Source organism: Rhinopithecus bieti, unplaced genomic scaffold (genome assembly GCF_001698545.2).
Source record: "Rhinopithecus bieti isolate Rb0 unplaced genomic scaffold, ASM169854v2 scaffold_15821, whole genome shotgun sequence".
Taxonomy (NCBI): domain Eukaryota; kingdom Metazoa; phylum Chordata; class Mammalia; order Primates; family Cercopithecidae; genus Rhinopithecus; species Rhinopithecus bieti.
Window position 1 is genome coordinate 1,087,251 of NW_016808598.1, and position 22,946 is coordinate 1,110,196.

General features: G+C 37.2%; 1 protein-coding gene across 9 annotated transcripts in view; it reads left to right on the forward strand.

Moving 5' to 3' along the window:
• LRRC28 (leucine rich repeat containing 28) overlaps positions 1-22,946 on the forward strand; it is a 130,632-nt gene that overhangs the window by 72,533 nt on the left and 35,153 nt on the right. For 5 of the 9 annotated variants that reach the window (XR_001888151.1, XR_001888152.1, XM_017886899.1 and 2 more), the window contains one exon: positions 10,243-10,482. Coding sequence is in view for 7 of the 9 variants with exons in the window: in XM_017886899.1 (XP_017742388.1) it covers positions 10,243-10,482 (240 nt within the window). In the remaining 2 variants the exon portion in view is untranslated. The remainder of the gene's footprint in view (positions 1-10,242; positions 10,483-22,946) is intronic. The other 4 variants (XM_017886900.1, XM_017886902.1, XM_017886903.1 and 1 more) reach the window with 1 other exon arrangement.

Sequence of the window (22,946 nt, forward strand, 5' to 3'; positions counted from 1 at the left end):
AGGAAGGTAGTGCTTCCCAGTTTCTGAAGGTCATCTATCTCCCAATAAAGGGCACTTTTCTCTGTGTTAGAGTTAACAAACATATTTGTGTTTGCAGTTATTTTCATAATAAAAAACCACATCAATTACAGACATATTTATATTGAGTTTACATTTAGAATATTTTGTAGTATGATGAACTGAAATTATAAACACTAACTTTTCTGTTATGTATTATTGAATTATATGGGATATTTTAATCACTATTAACCTCCTGAGTTAGGTGTTACTCTTTTTTCTTTAACAGCAATTTGATGATCTAAATAGTTGAGTAAATAACCCAAAGTTGCATAGCCAATAAGTAACAGGATTATGGTTTGAACCTATTTGTACATACCAGAGTATGTACATTCCACAGCTCAGTCAAGAGAAAGAAAATGGATATGAAAAGGAAGACTCACTGTACACCAAATGAAATTTGGCATTGAAATGTTGTCTTTTATTTATTTGTACGGTAGTCCCCTTTTATCTGTGGGAGTATGTTCCAAGACCCCCAGTGGGTGCCTAAAACCTCAAATAGCACTGAACCTTATATACACTACGTTTTCTTGATCTGATAACCTAAATGACTAAGTGACTAATGGGCAAGGAGGGTAGACAGTGTAGATACACCGGACTAAGGGATGATTCACATCACGAGATTTCATCACGCTACTCAAAATGGCATGAAATTTAAAACTTATGAATGGTTAATTTTTGGAATTTTCCATTTAATATTTTCAGACTGCAGTTGACTGCGGGTAACTGAAACTTCAGAAAGCTAAACCGTGGATAAAGAGGAATTTCTATATGTTCTCAGCCCAGCGTGCTCTGGAGCTCAACTTAGAGCTATTTTTAGTGGTACTGGAAAAAGCAAGTGCTTAAAAATAGCAAGCCTGTTATTGACTCTCTGTGGTCACCAGCTTGGTGTGGAGTGGGTGGCTTCCTTCCCATTCCCATTTAAATTTTAGGTTAGGTCATTGTGCATCAGCACAGAACTATGATTTAAAGGGGACTTACTGGATTTTTCTTTTGAAATTGACACCATAATGTTATTTTTATGCCTAATCTAAGTAATTACTATATGGCAATAATAAAATCATTTTCAGGATACTCTATAAGTAGCTGAAAAGTTTCAAGGTATTGTATATTTAGCACAAAAGTAAACAATGCAAACAACTGTAAAGTTAGAGACACTACGGAAATAAGGTGTACAGACTTATGTTTGCTCCCAGGGAAGGGGTAGAAAGGATTGGGAGTGGTGTGAAAGGAGAAGGAATCTTTCAGGATTCCAAAAAGAATGCATTGTAACTCTATGTCAGTAATACAACATTAATTTCAGCATGACACAGCAATAAATATTTAAAATCAACCTGTCAATTTCTACCAAAAAAAGCCTCCTGGGATTTTGATAGGGATTGTGTTGAATCTACAGATCAGTTTGGGGAGCATGCCATCTCGCCAGTGTTGTCTTCAAACCTATAAACATGAAATATCTTTCTGTTTATTTAGATCTTCTTTAATTTCTCTTAGCAGTATTTTGCAGTTTGCAGCATATAAGTTTTGTACTACTTTTGTTCAGTTTATTACCAAGTATATAATTTTTCTTGGTGCTGTTGTGAGTGGAATTATTTTCTTAATTTAATTTTGAAATTGTTTTTTCCTGGTATATAGAAATTCAATTGATTTTCTGATATTGATTTTGTATCTAGCAACTCTTTAAAACTTGTTTATTAGTTCTAATAGTTTTTGTGGATCCCTTAATTTGTATTTTCTACTAAGGATCATTTTATCTGTAAATAAAGAAAGTTTTACTTCTTCTCTTCCATTCTTGATGCTTTTTGTTTGTTCAGTTTTTGCCTTCCGGCCTTTGCTAGAATCTCCAGTATATTGTTGGAGAGCAATGGAAACACTCAGCTTCCTTGCCTTGTAGGCACAAGGGAGATTTAAGGGAGAAAGCATTCAGCCTGACACCGTTAGCCTAGTGTTCTCAGCTCGAGGTGTTTTGTAGATGCCCCTTATTGGTTGAAGGAGTTGCCTTTTGTTCCTAGTTTGTTGAGAGTAGTTATCATGAGTGGATTTTAGATTTTGTGAAATGCTTTATTCTTATTCCGTGAACATGTATATTACATTGATTTTTCAGGTGTTGAACCAACCTTACATTTCTAGCATCAGACCCACTTGTAGGGGAGAGAGGTGGGCCAGGGCTGATCTGGAGACCATGTTACTAGTAAGATGGTGTTAGAGATTTTATTGATGTGCAGCAGAAAGCCAGGGCAGAGTTTGGGGCAGGGAAGGACCATGATCTGACGTACATTTTAATATCACTTTGGCTTCTGTATAGAAAATAGATTGGAGGGAGTGAGAATAGAAGCAAGAAGACCAATGGGGAGGCTTGTTGGATGAGTTCAGGCAAGAGATGGTAATAGGCTAAGCTCAGTGTCAACAGTGGAGGTGGAAACATGAACAGACTCGGTATGGATGTTGGAGTGTGGCCTCTTATGGGGACCTCACCTACCTATTTCTTTCTATTCTGTAGAGGATATAAGTTACAGTGGTGTTCCCAGATTTGGTCATTACCCAGTTCATAAAACATCAATAAAATAAGGTTATGTTCTTTGCTTTTAAAAAATTTTAAAAAATTATTGGAAGGTTTTAAAAGGTGTACTTTCTTAACTGGAAAATTAACTTCAGACCCCCATTAAGGTCCAGATGCCATTTTACAGTATGCTAATCACATTCTAGTTTATTCTTCCAGCAAAATGATAATGGTGCCTCCTGTGTTCCGGGCACAGAGCTAAGGCTTGTTACTGCAAAGATGGGCAAGACAGTCCCTGCCCTTTAAAAGGTCATGTCCTGGGGCAAAGCAAAAAGCCAAATATACAGCTAAGTTACTATTCAACTTTGTGGAAAGAACCAGGCTACTGAGGTAGCTTGGGTGGATGGTGGCTAACAGAGGCTTTGACCACTTTGTTGATGCTGCTGACTTTTCTGTGGTATTTCTGTATTTAACTTAATTTCTGTTCTTTTCTGTCATCCAGCAATTTCTCACAATTTCTGGTTCATGATGCCTGCCAGTATTTTTTTTATTGCTTTTCTGGATTCTCTTTCCCACCTTTTAAAAAAAAATGTACACTCAGAAACATCTCAAACCCATTTGTTCATGATAAATAATTATTTTCAGTGTTGCTAGTTTTCATTTGCTAATATTTTGTTAAGGATTTTTGCAGTTATTTTCATGAAGGATATTGGTCTGTAGATTTCTTATGATGTTTTTGTATGGTTTTAGTATCAGGGTAATGTTCATAGAATGAATTGCGAAGTTTTTCCTCCTATTTTCTGAGACAGTTTGTGAACAATTGATATTATTTCTTCCTTAAATATATAATAGAATTGAAATAGTTGATAGAACAGAAAAGCAGGTTGACAAGGACCATCTGGACCTGGTCTTTCTTATGGGAGAATTTAAAGATTTAAAATTACGAATTCAGTTTTTTTGTTTGTTTGTTTGTTTTTTTGAGACAGAGTCTTGCTCTGTCACCTAGGCTGGAGTGCAGTGGCGCGATCTCAGCTCATGGCAACCTGTGGCCCCCAGGTTGAAGCAATTTTCCTGCCTTAGCCTCCCAAGTAGCTGGGATTACAGGTGTGCACCACCACACGCAACTAGTTTTTGTATTTTTAGTAGAGATGAGATTTCACCATGTTGGCCAGGCTGGTCTCAATCTCCTCACCTCAAGTGATCCACCTGCCTCAACCTCTCAAAATGCTGGGATTACAGGCGTGAGCAACTGCGCCAGGGTACTATTTCAGTTTTTTAACTTGTGATATGTCTATTTAGATTTTTAATTACTTCTTGAATTTGGTAATTTGTATCTTTTTAGAAGTATGTTTATCCAAATTGCTAATTGGTTGAAATACATTTGTTCATATTATAGTATGTCCTTTTAATCTTTTTAATTTCTGTAAAGTTAATAATGATATTTCATCTTTTGTTCTCAGTTTTGGTAATTCAAGTCAGTTTTCTTTTTCTGTGTATGTATTTATTTGCTTTGGTTAGTCTAGCTAAAGGTTTGTCAATTTTGTTATCTTTTTAAAGAACTAACTTTTGTTTTCATTGACATTTTTTTCTGTTGCTTTTCTGATTTCTATTTCATTGATATCTACTATAATTTTATTATTTTCTACTTATTTTGATTTAGTTTTACTTCTTTTCTCCTTTCTAAAGGTGGAAGCTTAGGAAATGGATTTGAGAACTTTCTTTTCCAATATAGGCATTTGAAGCTTTAAATCTCTCCCTAGTCATTTCCTTGGCTACATTCTATGAATTTTGATGTCTTGTGTTGGTTGTTTCTATTTGGCAAAAATATTTTCAAAGTTTCCTTCTGATTTATTTTATTATTATGAGTTATTTAGAAGTGTGTTGTTTAATTTCCAGGTATGGGGATTTCCCAAATTTCTTTCTGTTGTTGATTTCTAATTTAGTTACCTTTTGATCAGAGAACATACTTTGTATGATTTGAATTCTTTTAAATGTGAGACTTAATAGTCTAGCATGTGGTCTGTCCTGGAGAATATACCAAGTCCACTTGAAAAGAATGTGTGTATTTTGCTGTAGTGTTCTTAGATGTCAAATTAGGTCAGTTTGGTTGCAGTGCTGATCGTAATCCTGAAAGATACAGTCCTGAATGTGAGAACCCCAAATGTTGAAAGATCAAATTTCCTAAAGATCAGAACTCCTAACATACAAAATTCTGAAAGTCACAATCGTGAAAGATCAAAATGCTGGATGTTGAAATCCTGAAAGCCTAATTCTAGGGAAGGAGTTTTAGTACATTTTGGTTGTACCAGGATAGTTGCATCATGTTAGGTGGAACTATTACCTTGTTATTGTCTTTATTTGGAAATTAGGTATGATTTAAGGAGACGCATATGAGTGCCAGGTTGACAAGGAGTGGACTCGTGGACTTAATTTTAGGTGTCGACTGAATTAAGAAATACCTAGAAACTTGGTAAAACATTATTTTGGGTGTGTCTGTGAGGTGGTTTCCAGAGGAGACTAGCACATGAGTCTGAGTGGACCAGGTAGGGAAAATCTGCCCTCATTACTGGTGGGCACTATCTAGTAGGCCAGGGGCCCAGAGAGAAAAATACTGAGGGCGAATTGGTCTCTGTCTCAGAGAAGGGACAGCCTTTTCTCCTGCTGCCTTAGACATTAAAATTCCAGGCTTGCCATCCTTTAGACTCCAGGATTTATACCAGCAGACCCCCGGGTCCTGAGGCTTTTGATCTCAGACTGAGAATTGCATCATTGGCATCCTTAGTTCTGAGGCCTTCGGACTGGGACTGAGCCACACTGTAGATATCCCAGGGTTCCAGCTTGCAGACAGTCTGTCATGAGACTTCTCATACATGAGCTGATTCCCCTAATAAATCCTTTCTCATATATATGTATACGTATCTCGTTGGTTCTGTCTTTTTGAAAACCTCTAATACAGATTTGGTATTGGGGAAGCCAAGTATCATTCCTTTTTACCATATTCCTTCTAACACAATGGAAGGGATCAGTGAAATTGTTCCCTTGCAAAACGCTGTGATAAATTAAGTGTATGCGGCTAATTAATGGTAAAGGATAAATTTTAAAATATAATTGGTGCTATGAATACAGAAAATCACTTAATTGTAATGGTCAAGCAATAACCAGACTTTCAAATAGACAGCATACACTTCAAAAATTTGTAGACCACAACCACCCTCCAAATACAAGTAGAGAGAGTGTTTTGAAGATATTAGAAGTGAAAGTGCAAGCAAAAAAATACAAGAAATCTCCCCTGCCAAATTTTTCAATGGTGTACAACTTCTGCCCCTTCACACATAGTGCCAGTTTGTTATGCTGAGCATTTCATCTTCGCATAATTTCCAACACTGGAGGTATAAATTGTGTAAACATTTCGAGAGTTCTAATTTGCATTTTTATAAATTTGAGTCCACGAAAGTGCATTATTACAATGTTAACTTTGGGTATAAGCACTGTGCATGTATGAAAAAGGTTGAAACTTCCTCAGTAAATGAAGAGATGTCCATTTTGTACATCTGCATATGTGAAAGATAACATTTCTTGAGATCTTGACTCTTTGGGTATGGATAACTGTGTATTCAGTGGTTGACCTGTCATAGTTTTTCATTGATCTCTTCAGAAGACTTAGGTTGTTCAACATGGTATTTCATGCAGCTGACTGCAGTTATAAAGCTGGCTGCACACAGTTGCCAAGCATAGTGGTATTCATTTATGCATTTTGCTTTTTGACATATTTCCTTATGAATATGATTTTTCTGCTTGTAGCTATTATACCCATGTACCTATGATTAATATATCTGAGTGTTTATACTTGCACAAATATATGTTTTTATTGCCTATTTTATTGTGTAAAGTGACCTATCAAGTATTGTTAGGTTTTTATGTTTCTAAAATAAACCCTCTTTATAAAATAAATACATGTCTTTTTTTAAAAAGGAATTTTTAAAAATTATTTCTTTCCAGAATTATACTTTTGGGATTTTGATCTTTCAGGATTGTGATTTTCATTCAAGATTTTACACTTTATGGATTTTGGATCTTTCAGGATTTCAACATTTGGCATTATGGTTCTCAGGAGTGTGTCTGTTAGAATTATGGCCCAGGCCCATTTGGCTGATTGTGTAGTTTTAAGTTTTCTATATTCTTGGTGGTTTTCTGTTTAGTTGTTTTATTTTTATTGAGAGTAATGTATTAAAATCTCCATCTATCATGTTGAAATGTCTGCTTGTCCTTCCAGTTTTGTCAGTTTTTTACTTTATATAATGCTGGACTCTCATTAGATATCTATATATTTATAGTTGACTTATTTTTCTAAAGTATTATCCATTTTACTATTATGAAATATTTCTCTTTGCCTCTTATAGTATTTCTTGTCTGATTTTTCTGATATGAATATAGCTGCTCTCTCTTTTGTTACTTTTTGCATGGTATGTATTTTTTTCCATCCTTTTACTTTTCAACCTATTTGTGCCTTTAAATCTAAAGTGTATTTCTTATGGATAGCATATTGTTTTTTATGCATTTGACAGCCTTCCCATTTGACTGGGTTATTTAGTCTGTTCACATTTAATATAATTATTGATATGATTACGTTTATTAATACATCAACCATTTTGCCATGTGTAGTCTACATATCTTGTATTTTTTCCCTGTACCTCTCCTTTTATTGCCTTTTTTAATGTTAGATAAATATTTTTAGTGTGCAATTTCAATTACTGTGCCAACTTTTTTAACTGTATATTTTTAGTTATCTTCTTGTTGCCTCTGAACATGATGAGCCATTTTTCTATTGATGCTTTCAAGATTTTTTATGTATCTTTATCTTTTATAGTTTGATTATGATGTGTATAGGTGTGGGTCTCTTTGTATTTATCCTACTTGGTCTTTATCAAGCTTAAGTCTTTTAATATTTCTCATCAAAATTTAAATTCATAATCACACCTTGTTGCCCCATTTTACAATAATGAAAAAAAAGTGCAGGCCTTAGTAATTTTTGCAGCCATGTAAAACACTTTTTTGCACATTTAATTATTTTGAAATATGTTCAAAATCATTTATGTTACTTGCTTTCATGTACATTTTGATGGATTTTTTCCAAATACCTTTAAGTAGATGGTTTGTAAATAATGCAATTCAGAGGTATTGATGACATTTTATTGTTTTCTATAAAATAAATTCTTAGAATTGGCATCAGCACACTTAAAGTGTAATAGTCTAGAAGCTTGTAACTGTCTTTGACTTTTTCCTATTTTATTATTTTTCATATTAAATCAAGCCTACCTCATGCTTTTGTTAAAGTACCTCTGGAATTTGTCTTCAAATTCTATCGCACTGCATCTGTTCTAGTCAAATGCCTACTCGTTTTGTCAGCCTAGGATCTCCTTCCATATCATTGCTTTCTGCATATTTGCCCGTCTAACCTTTCCAAAAAACATCCCTTCATCCTTTAAGATTCTTCAGGAGATGTCATATTCTCACAATAGTAAGTCCAGGCTCCTCTACCCAATATTTATTATCATTCCTGTCTCCAGTAAACTCTGTCTCTCTGTATTGAATTTATTTTCTGCTCTTCTCCCATTGGTCTTTGTCATTTGTTGGTCCCCAAAGAGCCCATTGTGCAAGCTGTATTTAGTTTTATTGCATGCCTTTCCTCATGGTTTTAACCCTGCCCCCATGCCCTACTAGGAATCCTTTATATGTTTTCTTTGTGCCTTATTCAAATTCCCATCTCCAGTAAATTTTGGAAGAGTTTCTCCAAGCCTTCACATAACCTCTGAGCTCCTCTTGCACCTTGTTGGTTGTGTGTGATGTGCTTCTCAATGGCAGAGGCCTTGTCTCATTCTTGTCTTGACACTGCCCATGTTAAGTCTGGGATTGGTTGCTCTTCTCTCCCACATAGTCACTTTTTGGTTTTTAAATTTAGTTCTTTTCCCTTTTTCTTTGTATTTCTTCTTATGACTTATAAAACACGATGATTCTTCCTCATGTTTTATTCCCACACACCCAAAATCAGAAGCATTTTTGTTTTGTGAAAGAGATAGACAGGCTTAGCAAGGTGGAATACTGTGCCGGGGAGCCAAGTGTGAAATTGACTCTCCTGTGCACTAGTTAAGTTCAAGGAGAAAACTCCCTTTCAGAGTCACAGGCTGTATACTGAATCCTACCTGCCTGCTCCACTGCAGGTGTATATTTTGTTCAGTATTGAGGAAATTGAGCAGTAATGTATGAACTTCCCAGCACAAATTTGTAAATATTAGAAAAATAACTACGAGTTAGGGTGTTTTGGACTTGTATTACTTTTATAAAGTAAAACAATTATTTTAAATTCTCCTACTAACAAAAGGTCTATAGCAAAGATCAGCAAACCTTTTCTGTAAATGGCCAGATAGTAAATATTTTTAGGTGTTGCAAGCCACATATGGTCTCTGTCACATGTCCTTTGTTTTTATTGTTGTTTACCATCCTTTAAAAATGTAAAAAAAAGACCAGTTTCAGCTTGCAGGCAGGACAAGAGCAGGCCACGGGATAGATTTGGCCTGTGAGCCATAGTTTACCACCACCTAGTCTGTAGCAATGAGAAAAGCTACTCTGTTCAGTTGAGCATCCAAGATGGCAGAAGACTGTTATCCAGTAGAGAAGACATAGCTAATACTAATCCAACTGTTATACAAACTGGAATGTGCACAGTAGGGTACTGTCAAGTGGTAGAGCCTGGGAAATCTTAACCTAGGAGGAATGGCTCAGGAATAGGGACAGGATGAAAGAAGGGGAAGAGTGGTCTTCGACATCTAAGTCTCCATGATGTGAAAGTAGACTTGTCCTGCACAATGCTGACTGTAGGTCTTCAGTATAATGTGCTGTCCTGAAAAAGAGTAAATGTCCTTCCCCTAAAATGGTGATTTTCCCTGAGGGACTAAGTTCCTAGTAAGGAACTTCCTAATCTTCACTCAAGTCTTAAGTGATTTGATGTATGAAAAGGACCCAATTGTACTCACCATGGAACAGATGACGACTGTGGGCATCAATGATGAGGAAATTATGGAGTAAATGGAAGTATTTAATTCGGGAATTAAAGTAAATCTTTATAGGGTATGTATACTTTGGGTTTTTTTAAAAGGTGCCACATACCTAAACAAAATCTAAAAATGTTAAACTGTATCTCATTTTATTGTTATAATCTTTACCATGATGAACATTTCCGAAAGACATTCTAATTTCTACTCCAGAAATCTATTTAGCTCATATGAACGAGTTGCACTTACTTCATTGCTATTATTCATAAATCTATTTTCTTCTTAGATTTGGATGGTAAAATCACACAAGTAGCAAAAACCAGGTTCCTTGAAGTGACTGTAATTGTTCTTTTCTCACCCTGGCAACAAACTTGACTCATCAAGATGCAGAAGCCATAGTGACAGACTTCTGGTTCAGACTCACCACTTTGTGTCTCTTTTTTTCTCCATGCCAGCCAGCCCTTTTCTCCATTTAAGAAATTCTGGCAGGGTAATTTAAAGACACCCACCTAGGTTGGATTATTTGCATTTTCACCAAAACTCCTGCACTTCAGCATTCTGTTTATGGAAATAGTTGCAGCTACTGATTTCATTTGGTTAAACTGTTATAATATTGATTCATTTTGTTTATTTCAGTTCATAAGGATGCAATTTTGATTTTGGTTGTAGAGGTTGGCGATTTGAAGGAGCTGCAGACACTAGACATTTCTACCAATCGTTTGCTAACTTTACCCGAGAGGCTTCACATGTGCCTTTCTCTGCAGTACCTCACTGTGGACCGAAATCGTCTATGGTATGTGCCGCGCCATCTCTGCCAGCTGCCCAGCCTCAATGAGCTCTCCATGGCTGGAAACCGTCTTGCATTTTTGCCACTTGGTAAGTAATTGTGTTTAAAGTAAAACAGCCAAAGAATAAGATGGAAAGCTTTTGTTTCTTTGACTGGAACCAATTAGTTAGTTTCCTTCCTTCTGTTTATCTTGATGATTGCTTCTCTAAGTTTGTTTTTGCAGTGAACAAAGTGTCATTGCTACTTAACAAATGGAATTTATTTCAGTGAGGGATTTTATACTTTAAAAAAGAAATCTGTGCTAAAGCTGTGTTTAGGGACAAAATATATGAGATGATTTCCTCAGAGAAAGGAATTAAAGTGTAAGTGTGTGTGTGTGTGTGTGTGTGTGTGTGTGTGTGTAAGATATTGAACAATATGAAAAGATAGTTACTGGTACAAGTATTGGCTTAGGTGTTGACTTCTCCCTAGGAAAATTGATATTGGCTATCCTAATAGTATTGCCAGATAACCAGATTATAACACTTTAAAGACCTTAAAATTGGCTGAACTTCCTGCTGAGCTAGAAAGTCAGCTTGGCTAAAAAATAACATATTATCCACTGTAGCTATAGCTGACTCATTTTGACATAATATATGTCAAAGTACATGGGCCTTGAATAAAACAGTACATTTATTTTATAGATAGCTGAATAATTTTGTTAACTTGTAAGAAGCAAAAGTGCCATTAAAAAAATTAAAATATGAGGCCTCTTTGAACCTTAAACTGTCACAATAAACATCATATGATTTTACTCATAAAAGCATTTTTATAGTGAATAATTTATCTCTGAGGGCAGTAAATAATTTACTAGTCCGTAAAGGAAATATTTTCCAACATAATACAATGCAAATACTATTTTCAATTTAGTATGTTCAAGGTAACTTTAAAATACTGAATACATTAAAATCAACTGAAGTGATAATCAAATTTAAGGAGATTATTTTTTCCATAAATATAATTAAATTTTGTACTTATAAAATTAACAAAATGAGACCATTTCAGAAGCAGGCTACTTTTCTAAGAAATCAGAGCTTCTTTCAAGTGAGAAAAATATCAAATATAAATAGATTTTTAAAAATAAATGTACCTGCTGCTCTAACCCCACAGGTCATGCATAGACCAATTATGGTGGACAAGCACCAAATTACAAATCTAGAGATCCAGGTTATAGCCTGATTCCACCATTTCACAGTGTATGACCTGGAGTAAGTCACCGGAACCTCTCTGAGCTTCATAAATTTTATTTTCCATGAGCCAGAGATCGTATTTATCCTGCTTCCTTTACAGTTATTTTGAAGTCGAATATGATAGTTTATGTATAAGAATTATAAAGCACTGTACAAATGTAGATGACTCTCAAATGAGAAGATACAACTTGTAGATTACCATATCTGACTTAAAAAATTTTTACTCTTGAGCCAGGCATGGTGATGCATACCTGTAGTCCCAGCTACCCAGGAGGCTGAGGTAGAAAGATCACTTGAGCCCAGGAGTTTAAGGATGCAGTGAGCTATGACTGTGCCTGAGAATAGCCACTGCTCTTCAGCCTGGGCAACATACCAATACCCCATCTCTAAAAAAAGGTTTTTTTTTACTCCCCTCACATTCACCTCCTCTCCTTGTAATAAGCACCTAAACTTGTACTTACCATTTCCTAATGGAGATGGAAATGTGACCTATACCAGTGCCAACTCCCTTCCAAGTGATTGCCAAGATGTTGCAGTCAGTGCTGGCAATACATGAGGGAAGGCAAGGAGGGAGGGAGGGAGGGAGATAAAGGATGTGATGGTTTTATTTGTGTGGCATAGAATGCAACTTACTGGCATAACACCAGATTCAGAGTAAAGTTACAAATTTCGTTGTAAGCAGCCTTTAACTTACTGTGGTTTGACTTTCAGATGTTACCAGAAACAGATTCGCTTGTTAAGTCTGGGGTTGCCCATACTACTATTCATAATGTTGTTGTTATTATAGACAATATACGTAAAAAGGAGTGTTTCCATGTGCAATAGTGGTATTATGTATACTACTATGACTATTTGTAAGAATAATAATAGCTATCATTTATTGAGCACTGAGCCTTCGGCCAGGTATTCTGTTTAATATGCTCACTAATTTAGTTATTACAAAACCTTATGACAAAATCTATTATTATAAAAGTTATTGGCAACCTAATTTTGCAGATAAGGAAATTGAGGCTCACAGAAGTTAAGTAATCTGCCAGAGTCACAGCTAGTAAGAGACAGAATTGAGTTTCAGACTTGTCTGATTCTAAATCTACATTGCCACATTGACATGCTGTCTCCATATTTCAGACATGGTCTCTCTACAGGAGGACCTTATTTGGGAATAGGGCTGAACCATAATGAGCATCTTTTAGTTGTTTGTGGCCGTTTCCAGTGTCAAAGTTTGGCTCTACCATTTTGGGCTCAAGATACTCCTATTGACACTCTTGTTGGCCTCATTCAATCTATCTCTCTATTCATTTAACAAGATTACCTGCTGGAGGCTAGTGCTTTATCTCACCTACCCATTCTGTACACCAACCTGGTGCTCCCAATTACTTGTTTCCACCTGGCCTTGCGTCAGTAGCTTCTGCATCAACAGAAATCTTATAAAAGCCTAGGCCTGAACCCTGTTATCTAGATCTGTCTTGGTGCTAGTAACTCTTCTTCCATTGCCCAGCCCCTGCAACTTCAGCAGAGCTCCTGGTTCCCTAATTTGGAGGTGTGCTCCTAATAAATTGTTTTTCTCTTGTCTTGGTTATTCCATTACATACTCTTTGTCTCAGCTGTAAACCATTCATACAACTACTGGCTACATTGAGCCTGCCAGAGTCTGATCCACAGCCCTGTTCTCTTGTCTGATGCTCAGATGTGCTCTTACCAGAATGCCATCTTGGTTCTAGAGCCCTAGCTCTGCCTAGACTCCTGCACACAATTGAACTCCTTAAGTTGAATGACTTTTGTTTGCTGCAGCTGGTTACCGTGCCCTTCGCCTTGCCTATTCTCCCTCCCTCACTATGGCTCCTCAGCCCTGGCTCCTCATTCCCCTAGTCATTGGCCACTCATTCCTGCCTTTCTTTCAGCAGTGACACAAGCTGAGTATGTGCCAAGGTGGCAGTGGTGGTGGGAGAATAGAGGGAAGCCATTCCCATAGGAAGCTGACCACTGTCATGTTTGGGGTACTGGGAATGATGCTATGCATCATGCTGAATGCTTGCAGCAACAGAGGATCCGAGTTGCAGTGGCTGGTGCAAGGTGAAAGAAATGGTTGTTGGATAGAGAACTGAGTGCTGCATACACATGGCTAGTCTGCTCTTCTGCCTTGGCACCCTCAGTTATTTACTAGGGCGTTTTCTGTATGCACCATGCTAATGGCTGGTGTGGCTAGGGAGGTGGGCATCTCTTCTTTGGTACACAATCTTCAGTGGTGAGTTGAACTCTATTACAGAGTTCAACTACTATTACAGAGTAGCTCCTGTCTCTAGGTTTCTTGTTACTCCAAAGCCTTGCCTTTGTGTCAGGAGCGACTTTCCTTTGTGAATTTGTGAATGTGTTGTCAAAGAGCTTTAGAGGCAAGAGGGTCTACTCTGCACTTTGAGGAGGATGCCTTATGGCAGTTGAGGTAACCACAACTCCCAAGTCTTGGGCTGCAGATAGCTCAGGATAAGAAGCAGCTTCCCACAAGGCTCTGGGCACCATGCTGGCTCATAAGACTTACAGCCCTGGCAGAACATGGGCCTGTGAATAGGTTTTACTTTACTTCTAAAGCAAGAGGATGATGATGATGAAGATTATCCAGTATAAAAGAAGCAGGCTACCTGAAGCAATGCTCTGTCCTGGTCTAAAACGATTCTTTGAGAACAGCAGGAAGAAAGGATCAGGGAGCAAATACAAGCCCTGGTGGCCTTGCTGCATCTGGTATGCTGGATATTCTTTGTAAGAAATGGATGAGACAGCTAGAGAGCTCTGTGTGAGGTCACTCAAGGAAGGCGTCAGGAGACTGGAGACAGGATAATCCACGGAGATGAAGAAACTGAAGCTGACCAAAATAGCCACAGTTTCCTCATTCTTGTCTTTCTGTTTCTGGGGGTATTTTTTGCCATCATGAAGATCGATTTGGAAATTGAATTCAGTTCTGTCTTTAGGAAGAAAACAATTAAATTTATACACTTAAAACCTTTCCATGAACCTTTTTCTGAAAAACCAAAGCCATCTAATGCTAAGAACTATCTGGGAGAGAGTCAAACAAAGCATGCAGCCTCTGGTACTGCCTTTTTTTTTTTAGAGAACTGAACTGTTCTTAGAAACTTAGCAAATAGGGGTATCTCTTTACAGTAGTTTGGAAATACTCTGCACATACACACAGGCACACACTCACATGTACCCCTAAGGTTTTCAAATATTAGATGGCTTCTGTGTTCTAGGAGCCTTGATTCTATAAGCATAATACAGGAACTTGAAAGTTTTATGAAATGAATGCTGTGATATCCCTCCCTATGATAGGAGGTGGGAATCTTATTTTGGGGAGCCACTTAATGAATTCAGTTTCTTGCCAAAGAAGTGTGACTTAGGAGAAAACCAGTCTTTAAGTGGCTTCTTAAAGAAATGTAAGATTATAGCCTCTTCAAAAGGTAACTAAAGACACCATATGTAAGGGATGACTTAAATCACTTATAATACTGTCTAACCCATTAACAGTCTTTGAGTATGTTTCCCTAAGTCACTTGTAATACTGTTGAAACCATTAAGACTCTTTGACTATGTTCTTCTTAAGATGAAAAGATGCATCAAAAGAAAAGGATGTTCCTATTATTACTATGCCAGCACAACTGAGTGACAGAAGATTCTACAGATAGAAGCTTTGTTCACGGTGGTGACTATCAGCAAGGAGGAGGGGAAAGCAGTCACTCGAGCCTAGTGCTATGAAATTTAATAGAGTCCTCAAAACTTGAATATTTGCTTTTGATTCAATATAGCTCCGTTAACTAAATAACTCATACAACTGCAACTCATTTCTTGGGTTCTGAAAGTGTAGGGAGATATAAAGAAAATGATTTTTTTCTCTAAGGCTTTTTAACCATGTGCTTCTGGTTTTCATTGCATAATTAATAAGTCCAATTATCCAGGCGTGTTTACAACTTATTTAATGTTGAATAATAGATAGAAGGATTGTGAGGTTGCCCATTCACAAATTGACTATGGAAGAGCATCCTTTAATTAGCTCCCAGGAAATGCTGTGTCAGCCAAACTCAATGCCAGTAACTTCTGTAGTTTAAGAAAACAGGAAAACAAAAGTTGTACCCACGTTAGTGATGGAATTCTTATTGAATGTTAACTTAAAAAACAGTGATTGGGCTGGGAACCGTGGCTCACTCCTGTAATCTCAACACTTTGGGAGACTGATGCGGGTGGATCACTTGAGGTCAGAAGTTCTAGACCAGCCTGGCCAACATGGTCTAATTTTTGTATTTTGTACTAAAAATACAAAAATTAGCTGGGTGTGGTGGCAGGCATCTGCAATCCCAGCTACTGGTGAGGCTGAGGCCCAAAAATCGCTTGAACCTGGGAGGTTGCAGTGAGCCAAGATTGCACCACTGCACTCCAGCCTGGGCAACAGAGTGAGAAAGAAAAAAAAAAGGGATTGAATTCGTAATCAGGAACGTTTGGCACAGGACATTGAGATTTACAGAATCGCTTGTGCATAAACCACCATGTAGTAAGCCCAACAGCTAGTAGAAAATAACTTTCTACTAAGGAAAATTAACTGGGTTTCTAAACCAGCCCCAGAGTTATCTCTTGGAGATTCTAGTAGTGTTTATTTTATTGGGAAGAGTTATTCTGTGTGTCAAGGACTTGTGCTACATAATGAAATGATGTTTGAAAAATATCAAATGTAAATAGATTTTTAAAAATGAATGTACCTCTGCACTAACCTAAAATTGTTTATAGAACAATTTTAGTGGACAAGCAAGCATGTGAGTGCAGAGATTCATGTTTTAGCGTGATTCTACCACTCCTCCAGACCACACTCCGTGACTTTGATAAGGGTATAAAGCTGGCCCTTTGTCACATAACAGGAGAACACTCCAGTTTTTTGTAGTGGTAGTACTTGTATTTGTTTGTAGGAATTGGATGCCTTATGTAGAAAAAATATATAGCAAGTAATGGTGCAGTTTTAGAAACTAGCTCCTAGGCATTTTCAAAGCACATGCTGAAATCCCTTCTCTTTTTGTAAATGGCATATAAAAGACACAAATCTGTTAACTGCACTTGTTTTTTCTATTGCCTCTTGTTCCTACTTTTTCTATATTTGCTTAGAAAGTCAGGAAAAAAATTGCAGTTTACTATTTTTTAATAAAAATTAAAGTCCACACAATAAAACTATTTAAACTTCAATCTAGTATTGAAACTAGTTGGAAACCAGTTAATAATTTCCTAATCTCAGACTTAGAGATGAGTGTAAACTGTACTGTACTGAACTGTGAATGTATTTCATCTGCAGTTTGAAGAACTGTGGCCTTGATATCATTATTTAATGGGACCAATTTGCAGAATTTGTGACCTTAAGTAAATTTCAGTGAAGAACTTTATTCTAGTACAGACAAAAAGTCCCAAAAGTTGGAGTGAGTTCTGTGTTTGAGTAGAAGGTGTGATAGCTGCTTTCAAAAAGGGGACCCAAGCTTGTGACAAAATGATGTTCTATAGTAATTGTTGGGCAGGTCTCTATTTAATGAAAACAGAGAAAAGAAAGTCTTGAAAGCAAGGTTCAAAATCTAGTAGTGGGAAGAAATGAGAGAATGAGTCTGTTAACAAAAATCCATACAGATCTTTCAGGAGAAAAGTTAGAACTCTGGAATGCAAATTTTGTCAAGGAAATGGATGTGCAATGCTTCTTTTGAGCTCTGTCTTTTGTAAGTATTTGTAACAAAACTCTTCTTTATCCTTGTGCTGCTTACTCATCTGAGCCGATTCTACGGCTTTTTTTTTTTTTTTTTGAGACGGAGTCTCACTCTCTTGACCAGGCTGGAGTGCAGTGGCACGATATGGGCTCACTACAACCTCCGCCTCCTGGGTTCAAGCGATTCTCCTGCCTCAGCCTCCTGAGTAGCTGGGATTATAGGTACATGCCACCATGGCTGGCTAATTTTTGTATTTTTAGTAGAGATGGGGATTTCACCACGTTGGCCAGCCTTGTCTCGAACTCCTGACATCAGGTGATCCACCCGAATCAGCCTCCCAAAGTGCTAGGATTACAGGCGTGAGTCACCGCGCCCAGCCTATTCTACTGTCTTCTGACAGTGCTTTGTTTTTCTTTCATTGCGTAAGGGTTTTGCTCTTGTTTAGGTTTTCTTAGGAAGTTAACAGGGTTATTTCATGTGGCTTCTGCAGCAAGAGCCAGACGTTGACTTACTATGCTAATGTATGAAGAGAAAAGTACACCTAGATTAGGTGAGCTTTAAATGAACAAATTTGTATTTTTTTCTAAGTTTTGGAGTAGGATTTAGGGGGTGGGACATGATTAATGTGAAGAAAGTGAGCCCTGTTCTCCCAAATATCAGTTAAAAGAAAAAGAAATGCTGCTCATTCTTAGGGCACAACGTGAAGCTTAGAAAAATAGTAGTATGAGGGCTAGCACCATGAGCAGAATGTTTGCCAGGAATTTTTTGTTATTCTGGTTCTAGAACTCACAGCTTTTTAAATAGTGACAAGAATGTGCAGTACTAGTGAAGTCTGGAAGATGTTATGAATTGACTTAAAAGCAAGAATCTGGAGTTTCCATCAGTCATAGCTTTCAGTAAAGTTTTAAGTTCCAAACAAACCAGAAAAACAGGCACATAGTGCAGCTGAGCAGCAGTTCAAGGTACAATGCAGTGAAGACATTTTGCTCTTCACACAGGCTGCCATGGCGGTGTTGTATTTTCCAAGTCCATACTGGACGGTCAACCAGTTTCCTTCTCTAGGATCTTCTCTGAAGGAATTCTTGGTATTTCTGCCATAAATCTGTAAGTTAGAACTAATCCATCAGTTTTCTAGTCCTTTAAAGCAAGCAAAGAGAAACTTAGTTCATCACTTATCTCCTTGGCAATGTCTGCTTCAAGATCTAACTCCGATACTATACCTGGATGCTTTGGGCAAGAACCAGCTCTCTCACCCTCAGCCCCCGGGCATCCTGCTAGGTAGTACCACTCCCTGCCCTGCATGGGAGTGCCTTGCTTGTATAGAAATAATGTGTTGGGGGAGGCTGTCTAACTTCCATCATGGTGAAACAGGCCTTTAAATCCCAGCTCTACCACTTAATAACTGTGTAATCTTGGACTTAGGAGGGTTATTTAAGTCTCAGTAATAAGGTAATATTAACACCTACTTCATGGCACGATTGTGAGAATAAGATCCATAAAATATGTATCAGTTATAAATACCACATAAGCATACAGTCAATATGAACTGTTTTTACTCTGTAACTAGACTGTAAGGAAGTGTAGGAAGTGTGTGTCTTCATGTTTGGACCCCAAGCACTGAGCACAGTGCCCAGCCCACTGCTTGTCATCTCTTTGTTACCTGAACTGTGCAACAGAAATAGAGATACTGCAGCATGAATATTTAAACCAACAGCAAAGGAAGCCTGCAGTCATTCAAATTCATTAAAATCTGTTTATTTTAATTTAACAGTTGATGATCTACCATGTATAAAGTTATCTTATTAAATTATAATTCACTGTGAGGTCTTATTTTGTAAAAGCTGAATAGACTAGAAAGACAGTGACTTTGTAAGAGAGTTAATGGAGTCTGTGTGTTTGTGTGTATTAAAGAAGGTAGCACTTAAAAATTTATTACTCTGAGAAAGTGGTTGAAGGGTTCTCTTTGTAAAAAGCATCATGTAGGTAATTTAAATTCATTTTAAGAATTATTTTGGAATACACTGTAAATTATTCTGAATTTATTACTAAGAAGCCCACATTTTATAGTATTTAAAGCATTGCAATTATGACTAATAGTATCTCTGATTTATTGAACTATGATAATTGGTTTAACATTGATAGAGCATTCCAAACAATTTATTTTGGTTGATTGCTTTGATGTTGTTGTTTCTTTTGGCCCATCATTTTGTTGATGAGAGTATACATTCACCTTTTGATAAAATAAATGGGTTTCATACTGGTCAGCATGGAGTAAACACAGATCCTGTTCTGTCCTCTCCTGTGCTGTCATTCCATGCTCGCTTTTACAGTATGATTAAAAGGGCAGTAGTCTGAATACACAGGAGCTTTTTGTTCCATTTTCAGCCATGTGGACTGCATATGCCAGAGCCTTGAGGTTGAAAACAAACAAACAAACAAACAAACAGAATTGGAGTTTGTGCAGGACTCCTAGATTTTGCTAATTTCTAAGTCAGAAACTCTGATCTATGAGTTTGGAAGAAAAAAAGGAAATATTTTGGACACAGTACAGTACTTTAAAAAGCCACATGAAAAAGTTCTTTATGGCTGTAGCATCTATGCAGATGGACAGCTTCCTTGCTTTATAAATTTTACATACTGAGCCTTTTTTGCTCAAGAACTTTAAAAAATATTATTGCATGATATATCTTTTGTAAGGTATTGGTGCATTAATATTAATAAAAGGAAGAAAACCACCCCAGTGGTTAGTAGATGAGTGATCTCTTCCAAATCCAATTATTAAGTGAAGGTCTTTTTGTCTTAAGAATGTAAGAAATATCTCAAAGCCTTTTCATGAAGTACATGTTTGTATTTCAGCCTCGTAATGATTACGAATGCCATTCCATTGTGCTTGGGGTTTTTGCTAGCTGACTGCCTTCTGGCCAGGATCACGCTCTCAAGAGGCTGTCACAGCACCGCCTGTACAGCCTGTGACCTTGCCTGGCGCTGCGGTGTCCTGGCCTCCCCACCAGGCTGTGCTGTGCCAACTAAAACTGCAGAGCTGCCTGGTTCTCTTCATCATCCTGCTGGTTCTCTTCATCATCCCACACTGTTTTGTGATCTCCTGTTTGTGTTCAGAAGTGAGAGGTAAAAGACTAAGATGTATCGAGTACCAATTATTTTGCCAGGAATAAAACTGGGCACTATATATGTTGTTTAATCTTCATAACAGGTCTGTGAGAAAGGTACTCTTATCCCCTTGTTGCAGTGGAGGAAGCAGGCTCAGAACATTTCATTTCTCTTCATGTCAGGAAGCAGTTAGCAAGTGGGGAAGCAGGATTCAGACTCAGTTCTGACTCCAGCACCCACTGCATTATCTAATTTCAGTACTGCCAATCTCTGCTCTTTATCAGATTGTGTATTTGGAAAATTTAAGTGTCTGTATTATATACTCATGTCCATGTGGCATTATGCTGCCTAATGTATAATCTGAACATAGCAGATACTGATTTTCTTTCAGCTTTAACATAAACTAGTCTGTTTCATGGTGGGCATATATTAAAAAATTACCTTCCTCAAAGTAGCCAGGAGGTACAAACTGAATTATCTGGGATATTGAAAAGCGAAGACAAGATCTGAACCTAATAGCATTTTTAAATTATCAACTCATTTTTTCCTATAAAACTAACACAGGGAAAGAAGACTAAACTATGTAAGAAGTAGCAAGTGCCAGCTTTTATTTAACTTTATTATGTGATCTTTGCATGTCACCTCATTTAATTTGCACAAGCTCTTTTGCAGTATAGAGAAAAGAGGTGCTTCCTCTGTCATGTCTCATTTTGTGTCCTTAGTTTGAGGGGATAAATCATTGTCTCTAGAGGCTATTGCCTCCAACTCTTTTCTGTGCAATTAAAGTATAGAGAAGTGTTACTACCATTTGCTACATGCCAAAGAGAATTCTCTTTTAATTGGCCTTCTTCTACTGTAGGCACGTACTTCCAAATACGTTACTTACTAATAAAGAGAACAGTAACTGCCATATATTGGAGAAGGTTGTGCGCCAAGAATTCTATTTGATAATTTTTTTTTTTATTTGATAATTTTTAAACCTTGTTAGCAATTCTCACTAAACCTGAGGACAGCTTTATTTTCCCCATTATACAGATGAGGAAACTAAGCCACACATTTAGTAAGTAGAACAAGGATTCAAACCCAGGTTGTCTGACTCCAAGTCTGTGCTCCTGCTCTCTTAACTAGTATGCTATGCCCCTTACCATTGCATATACCCAAGTAAAGAATATTTCCTGCTTTCTGTGAGCCCCCTAGGGGCTCTGAAAGACAAATCTGAGACCAGAGATCATTTGCATTTTATCAACGCAGTTTCATTTTGAAAAAAAAAAAAAAATTCCAAGGTGTTCTATGTGCTTTTAAAGTCTTCTATTTGTGACTGTAGGATTTGTTGAGCACCTTTTCATATACCTGTTGGCCTTTTGTATATGTTCTTTGGAAAAATGTCTGTTTAGATGCTTTGCTCATATTTTAATTGAGTTGTTTTTCTGCTACTGAGTTGTAAGAATTCTTTATGTATACCAGAGAAGTAGTGAAGAAATTTAAAATAGGCATTTTTAGTGCCATGTTGAGGCCTTTTTTATGCAAGTGGATTCTGGTATTTATAGTTTTCCCATCTATATTTTATACATGTATTGCCTTTTACACCAATAGATATGTCCATGAATGTTTACTTAAGTTAACAGTATACAATATTTTGGTAATTCTCTAGTCTGATGCTTAAAAAACATATTGTATGGTGATTTAAATATCACAGTTGTTTTAAACATTCAGTGACCTTGCAACTGGTAATATTGAGGGACCAGGTACTGTTACCCCATTTAACATATGAGCAAACAGAAGCTCTGCTCACATGCCTTGTAAGTGAATAGTCAGACACATGAGTCCTCTTATCCCCACGGTGAGCAAATTATTCTCTTCAGTGACTTATTTCTGGGTTAGTGCCTCTCTTTTTATTTTTTATTTTTTTTTAGCAGGGTCTCACTCTGTTGCCCAGGCTGGAGTGCAGTGGTGCAGTCATGGTTCACTGCAGCCTTGAACTACTGGGCTGAAGTGATCCTCCTGCCTCAGCTTCCTGAGTAGGTGGGACTGTAGACGTGGGCCACAATGCCCAGCTAACAGTCATTCATTCATTCATTCATTCATTCATTCATTCATGTTTTTTGAGACAGGGTCTTGCTCTGTCACCCAAGCTAGAGTGCAGTGGTGCAACTGTGGCTCAGTACAGCCTCGAACTCCTGGGCTCAAGTGATCCTTCTGCCTCAGCTTCCTGAGTAGCTGGAACTATAGGCATGTGCCACCACTCCCAGCTAATTATTTTGTAGAGACAGAATCTTGCTGTTTCCCAAGCTGATCTTAAACTTCTGGCCTTAAATGACTCTCGTTTCTTTTTGTTTTAAGATAAATTACATTTTAATACAATATTTTAAGAAAATTAATGCAAAGAAATCCATGGTAAACAAAATAGCAAAAATCTGAATCAAGACAGGATCTGGCAATGCCATGTTGAGACATTTGAAGCCCAAGGCAAAAGGAAGAATGTGCACTCCTATGATTTTT